The 8,470-nt window shown below is 43.2% G+C and overlaps 1 protein-coding gene across 20 annotated transcripts in view; it reads left to right on the top strand.

The window, feature by feature from the left end:
• The window catches only part of kcnma1a (potassium large conductance calcium-activated channel, subfamily M, alpha member 1a), a 142,288-nt gene that overhangs the window by 101,149 nt on the left and 32,669 nt on the right, over positions 1-8,470 (top strand). For 13 of the 20 annotated variants that reach the window (XM_031578818.2, XM_012838319.3, XM_031578810.2 and 10 more), the window contains 5 exons: positions 1,468-1,577; positions 1,809-1,877; positions 3,326-3,337; positions 6,390-6,476; positions 6,897-6,973. In XM_031578818.2, coding sequence (XP_031434678.1) covers positions 1,468-1,577; positions 1,809-1,877; positions 3,326-3,337; positions 6,390-6,476; positions 6,897-6,973 — 355 coding nt within the window. The remainder of the gene's footprint in view (positions 1-1,467; positions 1,578-1,808; positions 1,878-3,325; positions 3,338-6,389; positions 6,477-6,896; positions 6,974-8,470) is intronic. The other 7 variants (XM_031578822.2, XM_031578820.2, XM_031578821.2 and 4 more) reach the window with 1 other exon arrangement.

Raw genomic sequence — 8,470 nt, 5'->3', positions numbered from 1 at the left:
CATTTTTGGCAAACAAACTCTCATATCTGTTGCCACAGGGCTGAATAATGAGCTGCAAAAACACATGAAGAAGTCTGCCATGATGAGACGTCTCAAGACTTAGTGTCGCATAGATTTGGGAGTAATTAAAATGTCCTTTAATCAGCGAGTTGCCTTCCTTTAATTTTTATTGGCAATGTTATGGGGCCGTCATGAAATACGAGGGTGGAACAGCACAGAAAGTCCTTCCACTCAGCCTGTCGGCAGTGTTTTAGGAGAGAGCACTTCCAAGATGCAGACACACTCAGCCTCCTCTCGTGTACACACACATGGGCACCGTGCTCCTTAACCAGGGGAAGTGGGGAACGCGAATCAGCGTGACACACTAGGATGGGTACAAGAATGGGTACAAGTCTCCGTTTGATCCGTCTCGATTTGTTTTGTCTGGAAAGGAGGGCAGCTTGAGTGCGAACGCTCATTGTGGGCCGCCTGACGGCTCGTCATGGCTGAGAGGAGACGGCACACGGGAAAGTGGGCCAGAATCATGCTAATGAACACACACACACACACACACACACACACACACACAGCTCAATGTCATTACTGAGTGTATAGTGTGTGTCCTTTGCTCTGGCATGTAAGACCTGCTCTGAAGTGAGATGCACGGTTGGTGTCAGGGCCCTGGGCTGTGTGGGCTTTAAGAGGCTTTATAAGGGACAGCAACAGGAGCGAAGGGAGTCTCCTATGCCAGTCCAGGACATCATTTAGAGTCCTCAGCACTGACAGGGGAGGCAGGGGAGCAGACATGTGATGTCATGTAGGGAGTAAACAAGTAAACACACACACCACCACCTCTCTATTACTGCCCCCCCCCTCAAACATGCCTGTGTCTGCTCTCAGTGTTGGTCCTGTGAGCAGTTGAGATATGCATTACAGCCGAGAGCTGTCAGAAGAGGGCAGAGATGGCTGGAGAGTGGGAGAGGGTGGCTAATGGCTGTGCCTTCTGTCACACTGGCACTGCCCACTCTGCCCTCAGAGGGGGTGTGATGAGGAGATTATGACCCCTCCAAGGTGCCTTTGGAACGGGCCTGTCCGCTGTGTGTCTGCCTGGTAAAGGTCAGTGCAGAGGTCAATAGCACACATCTGCCCTGTGAATTCACAAGGCTTTTTGAATCCTTGTGATAACTGCCACACTTGTGCCAAAGCCGTGGTCTCTGAGCTCTCAGTGATTGGGTGGGGGAGTCTGAATGGCAACAACATGATTCAGTATGTCTGTGCTGGAACAACATGATTCAGTATATCTGTGCTGGAACAACATGACCCAGTATGTCTGTGCTGGAACAACATGACCCAGTATGTCTGTGCTGGAACAACATGACTCAGTATATCTGTGCTGCAACAACATGATTCAGTATGTCTGTGCTGGAACAACATGATTCAGTATAACTGTGCTGGAACAGCATGATTCAGTATGTCTGTGCTCCTCAGATTGAAGAGGACACGTGGCAGAAGTATTACCTGGAGGGAGTGGCCAATGAAATGTACACAGAGTACCTGTCCAACGCCTTTGTGGGCCTTTCCTTTCCGGTCATTTGTGAGTAAGTATGGATCCACCTCTGCCTCTGCCTCAGCCTCAGGCTCAGCTCAGTGCTCAGCTACTGTTCAGACAGAACAGCTGACAAATCTCATGTCTGCTTTTATTGTCAACACACTGGTATGTACATATCATGTACTTGGGGTAGGCTTTTGAAAAGTCTGTTTGGCCTCTCATTCTAAATGCCTGTTTCTGTGTGGAGCATTAATCTACTTTTTTTCTGTTTGGGTTCTAGGCTGTGCTACGTGAAGTTGAAGTTGCTGTTGATTGCAATTGAATACAAGTCTGAAACCAACGAAAGCAGGTTTGTTGGGGGCACTCTCTTCCTGGGATGTGTAACAGTTAAAAAGATATGTTCTTGTCAAGTTATATACATAGATAAATACATAGATATGGGTAGAACGCGATGCCATATGTTTCCACAAGAAACAGTATAGTGTTGAAAATATACTATAGCATTCTATATGGCATTTAGGAATATATTAAAAAGATCTGTGGGCCTGTGTTTGTTTTAAAGTGCCATGTTGCAGCATGTTGTATGACACACTATGGTACATGAGTTGCTTGTTGTTGATTGTACCCAACTGCCAAATGAAAGGGTCATAACATCTGCCCAAATTCACTGTGAACTATTGATATGGGCCAAGCACTATGAGTGACGTGTCCATCATCAATAGCATTCTAAGTGTAGACCCATGATCACCACTAATAACATGAAGTACTTAGTTCCAGGAACGTGTATTTGATCACCACTAATAACATGAAGTACTTAGTTCCAGGAACGTGTATTTGCCAAACCCCTTTCTCCTGTGCTCTCTTCCTGTGTCACACACTTCTGTGCATTACAACTTGTACTAATACATTTGACTGTTCACCTCAACACATACTAATCATTGTAGACACAGAGTGTTCTTTCCAGTGGACACAACTGGGAATTTGACCTGGTTTCTGTCTCAAAATTAGGCCAAACTGGTCCTTTCCAAAAATGTGGTTCCATTTGTCCCCAATCACTTTTTTGAGAAGTTTAGAGAAGTAAAGTAGCGTTCAGTAGACTGAATCAATTATTTAAATGTTTTTATATGACAGCTTTCAGAGACAAGTAGTAATTACAAGGGTAGACTCCACTCTCCGAGAGCTCCCATTTCGGACAATATCTGAACCTATGAAGTCTGTTACTCTTGGTTTGGCATTAACAAATATCATTTGAAACCATTTTTGTTGAACCCTGACATGGCGCCATTTGAATTGCTTTATAGTAGTCATAGTATCCCCCTCTTAGTATTCCCTCCGTCTCTAGTGTGTAGTCACTGGGCCTTGCTTCAGTGTTTCGTTTCGACAGAGATTTGGTTCTGTTTGTGTGTTGTATTTATGAGCTCACTATCCTTTGCTTCTCTTCACTCTCACTCTATGCCCAAGGCCACCATTGTTCTTAAGTCAATCAGATCGGATCAGGAGGCCACTTTACTATTTAATGTTTTAACAGCACGTTACATGCGTATTGGACTCATTTTGTTTGGATATATAATTAAGATTTGATTCTATCCTTCATATTGAAGTTGAAATATGCCCTAAATGTACAGTATATAACCCTGTAGTTCGTGCCACATAGTTAATTGGAGGTCATAAGACATTGTGTTCTTGTTCTGTTCTTGGCCTGATGGCCAGGTTTGCAGAATGACGCTACTTGTGATGTCACTTCCTTCTTGATCTTTATGCCGTGTTTGATTTGACATGTTTTCTTGTTGTTTACAGAAGCCGAAAGCGGTATGCTCTCTTCCTTATCTTATCTCCAACCACTTTAGATCTTCCAACTCTTGGATTAAATTAAGGACTGTATTTTTTCTTAAATCTGGTTAAGCTCTCTCACCTCTTTATCGTGACTATTGTGCTTAATGCACTAACTTCTTTGCAGGCAGAGAGAGTAGACTTTGTATTTATTTCTTTTTCATTCGTCTTTACTCTCCTTTACATAACCTTCATATAAATTTCGATTTTAGTTTTTGTCTCATGTCTGTCTTGTTGCTTACCCCCTTCCTGTCACTCAAGTTCTTTTTCAGTGTGGTGTCAGCTGTAGCTTGTTTACACGTCAAACTAATTATGTTTCGTCCTCTGTTTTTGTGTTATGTTCACCATCAACAAAGTACTTCATGGTTCATGCCATAGGACTCAGCCAAATCTCTAAAACAAATGTCACTTTTGCCTTTTCTCTGTTAGACTGAGTAGGGTCTTTGATAATGATAGAGCTCATTTGGAACCTAACTGATTATCACTGAAGACTGAACGCAGTGCTTCGGATGTTATAAGTAGCGACATCAGCCTAATTGCCATATCATCTTAACATTCTCACATTAACAAGCTCACAAACACTAAGGCATTAACACTCATATATTCACACTCACACACGATGGCATGAGTAGAGATCATTTGGATACCTGCATTCATATCCAACTTGTTTAGCACGTAGGTCACATAGGCAATCATTTCCATTTCTGCCTTTCATCATCACTCTGATACTGTATTGTGTGTGTGTGTGTGTGTGTGTGTGTGTTTGTGTGTGTGAGTTTGAAAGTGAATGAAAGCTCCTGTATGTATGTGTTTGTGTGTCTCTGTATGTGTGTCTCTGTGTGTGTGTGTGTGTGTGTGTGTGTGTGTGTGTGTGTGTGTATGTATGCTTGTGACACTGTCACTCATCTTGTACCCCTGGTGCCTGTGTGTCTTTGAGTAGATGTTTATGAAGCGAGGTCACTTCCTGTCAGTTTGGTGTTTTAAAATAACAATCCAACTGCACAGAAGTTACTGCATCTACGTCCTGCTCTGCAGTGGCTGTCCCTGCTGCTTTATGATTTGTGTAAAGTGCCGTTGTCACACTCTTGGTAACAGCATGCCTACGCACTCATGTGATGTGTCATGCCTGCCTTGCCTCCCACAATGTGAGCTTTTCAACCCCATCCCTGCTGGCCACATGATGCCAAGCATCTGAAATGGTTTGCAAATAAATGTATGCGATCGGGAGAACAAATCCCCCCAGAAAAATGGTGTCTGTGATAATTGACCTTTAAAAAAAGAATCTCAGATTTGGGGAGTGAAGACACGTGGGTTTGTAGTGAATGAGTTTTTCTTTTCTTTCTTCTGTTGTTCCTTTCTTTCTTCCTTTCTTTTGTTCTGTTCTGGAGAGCATGCCCTGTGTGCTGCTTGGTGCCTTCTGTGCGGGGGACATTTAATCCATTTTGAAAATGATAAATGAAGTCAGATGCTACTTTCAAACTGACACCTCATTTTTCCATCTAAATTCCCCTTCAAATTGCAAAGGTGGAACACTTTTGTGAAAGACCATTTTGCAACAGATTAAATCACCCCCTCATTATCTTTTATTTCTGTTTTTCATTTGGACTGAACCATACACATTATGTTGAGCCCAGAGGAAAGATTGACTACGCTTCATCATTGACCTTTGTCTATGACCCTTACATATTATTTCCCATCTATGAATCCAGCAGGAGCTACTGATATTCTCCCAAGTAGGCATGCTGATTTGAAGCAGTGATGTAGACATAAAGTGCCTGTTCACACCTGAAGCGGTGCACTGAGTGGTGCACCTCCTCTCCCTTTCGTCTGGGCTCAGTGTGGCCAGGCGTCTGTCCCGTGTTCACGTCTCAACTAATATCATTGATGATTCCTAACCACAGGCAACCATTAATGACTATGTTGTCATTACATCTTGGTCTAATTCATGGGGAATGATACAGTGAACCAGTATTGGCTTCTCTCACGACATCAGTGTCACATGAACATTTCGGACATTATTCATTATGTCAGAATGAATGTGGATGTAGCATTAGCCGTGTGTGGGGAAACTTTAGTTTAGCTTCAGCTCTAGTTTGCTCCCATTCTGTAAAGGCAAGTTGTGGGCATTGATAGATTCATTTATAATTTAATGTCAATGTATGGTATTGGATTGAGTATATTTCAAGAAATACCATACCAAATAAATACAAATAAAACATTAGGAAACTTTCAAGTAAACGACATAAAGAGTTTGATAAAGTAGCTTACCTACAAGGGGAGACATGCAAAAACAGCTGGCTTACTATAAACAATAAAGCAGCTGCCTTTAGAGTGGCAGCACTATGCTGGAGGACTGGTGCTTCTTAGAGCGGGCCATGGTTTCACTCCTAGTGTAGAGCATCTCTGCCTGTACAGTGGCAGCCCTATGCTGGAGGACTGGTGCCATGGTTTCACTCCTAGTGTAGTGCATCTCTGTGTGGAGACACTACAGGGGCATAGGGAGCCCATTCCCCAGCTCATCACTATTCACTACTCGAATCCAGACAAGTGTCTCAGTAAACCTCCAGCCATGTTGCTTCAGCAGATCTGAATGCATTGACTGACCCCCCCCCCCCCACCTCTCCAATGAAAAACACCATTTTAATTATTTTCTACCCCCCTTTCTCCTCTGCCAATTAGGACCATCTACAAAAAAAAAGAAAATAATTAAAATTGAGCAACCATGCTGTTGTGCATTTGTTTACTTGTGTGAAACCAAAAGACAAGACAAAACAGATCCAAGTGTCTTCGTTTGGGTTCCATCAAGTCACCTTCCATGACCCCCAAGCACAACAGCATCTCATATCCCCTTCAAAACGCCAAATGCCAGCGTGGACCAGCATTGCTTCCACTACGGCATACCCTCAAAGTGAATGCTTATCATACCTGTGTGTACGGTACCATTCCTCTTGATTAGAACTCACTGAGTGTGCAGGCTGATCATCATCCGGGAGCAATGACTTGTGTGAATCTTCTTCTCTGATCAAAACAGTATTCTCATCAACCCGGGCAACCACGTAAAGATGCAGGAAGGTACTTTAGGATTCTTTATTGCCAGTGACGCCAAAGAAGTCAAGAGGTAAAACTTTCCCTTCTGTTCTGGTGAAACACCAAGTCCACTACATTCTACTCCAGGTAGTCAGATAAGTCAGAGCTATTCTAGAGTACTATTTGCCAGTGGTCTGTGGTTGAAAACAGAAGTGTTTAACGTTCAAACATTCAGAATACTTAGTAAAAGCCACTTTTTTAATGAGTAAGAGCAAGTATTGTGTTACATACTCAGTTTGTACAATGAGGCTCATACACATATAATGTGAGATTCAGGGCAAGTAGAAGGAGATTGTTTTATTCATTTCACAGTATCATAGAAAAGGATGTTTTAATGTGACGAATCCTCTCTGGTATTGCCATGATATTGACGTTTGTGGGCCACAGCAGGATGTGATTTGATCAGAGTGAATTAAGGAATGTGTCCATTTCTATGCTTTCCCCCCTTCAGAGCATTTTACTACTGCAAAGCTTGTCACGATGACATCACAGATCCCAAACGGATCAAAAAGTGTGGCTGCAAACGACGTAAGTGACTTTACATTCACCCCTCTCCTTATCCTGTCATTCTCTCCCCCACCCCCTCCCATCGCATAAGGAGCAACTGTTAACAGATCAGTGAATCAGATGTCCCAAGTTATCCACCGTACACTTCCAATTCCCCAGATGGCTGCCCTGAGTTCAGTTAAAAATGTGTGGATTTGTAGCTACTATTTTTGTCCTAATGCTAGACTTTGGTCATGATGTGATTAATTGTGAATGTGTTGTATCTTCATTTTTGTTTATTGCCCATAGTTTTGAGATGACATTGTGCATAATTTACTTCTACATTTCATGACATTGGGGTTTAGATTGAAATGCACCGAGTGCAACTCCACATGGTTTAGCACGCAAGCACATGAAATCACCCTAAATACTGATGCAAAGAGAGGAGACAGAGCAAGAAGGCCCTCATGCTGTCATTGTCACCAGTGCACAGACACAAATGAGGACCATGGCTTCACATAAACACACAACACAATGTGCTACAAATAAGACTGAGAGCAGTGGAGAGGGAGAGAGAGAGAGAGATAGAGAGAGAGAGATATAGAGAGAGAGAGAGAGATAGAGAGAGAGAGAGAGCGTAGTGCTTGTCAGCCAGCTAGTAAATGTCGTGCTGGTTAGATGGAGAGGTGATGTGGCATGATTAGCGAGGCTGAAGAAAGAGCCTGTCAGTTCGCCAGCATGTCACCGTGAGATCAGCGCGCAGTAATGACCCAAGTCAGGTGGAAAAACAAAAGGCAAGCGAACCCTGGTCGTTCACAAACATGCCTCTCGCACACACAATGCTAAACAGACTCAGGCTCAGACTCAGGCTCAAGCTCAGACTCAGGCTCAGGCTCAGGCTCAGGCTCAGGCTCAGACTCAGACTCAGACTCAGGCTCAGACTCAGACTCAGGCTCAGACTCAGACTCAGACTCAGACTTTGGCTCAGGCTCAGGCTCACTCTCAACACGATCTCCTCAGTGCTGCACTTGTGTCTAATTACAGCTATGTGTTGAGGTGGGCAGTTCAGAAGACACTGGGTAGAATCATCTCCCCATTCTGTGGAGTTCTTTCATGATTATCTTTTACAAGCTCCTTTGAAGTGGAAAACATGAGATAGGCATCAACTTCATAATGCCCCCCTTCACCAAAAAACTGCACATTGCTCTCCAAAAGCACACCAACATTTAGTTTTCTTTATTCAGTTCATGCAGATGAATGCATTTGTTTGTTTGAACACGGCTAGATTAGGCAACTGTAAAATGCATGTGGAAAGATGGCTTGTTAGCTACCTGACCTATATGAGCATTTGTCCAGACTAGTTAGCCATTGAATAAATAATTCAGCTAAAATCTCAGCACAGTCAGGGACAGAGAGAGAGAACATAGGGTTCACTGACAATGACTTTAAAGCGCCTAGGAAAACACACCTATTCAAAAGGACAGCCTCCTTTTTCATGTCATCTCAATTTTAGAGTGTAGTACACCGGTCTGAGTTTAA

Source organism: Clupea harengus, chromosome 13, assembly GCF_900700415.2.
Source record: "Clupea harengus chromosome 13, Ch_v2.0.2, whole genome shotgun sequence".
Classification (NCBI taxonomy): Eukaryota; Metazoa; Chordata; class Actinopteri; order Clupeiformes; family Clupeidae; genus Clupea; species Clupea harengus.
The sequence above is the reverse complement of the archived record's forward strand: the minus strand, read 5'-3'. Positions and strand labels throughout refer to the sequence as shown.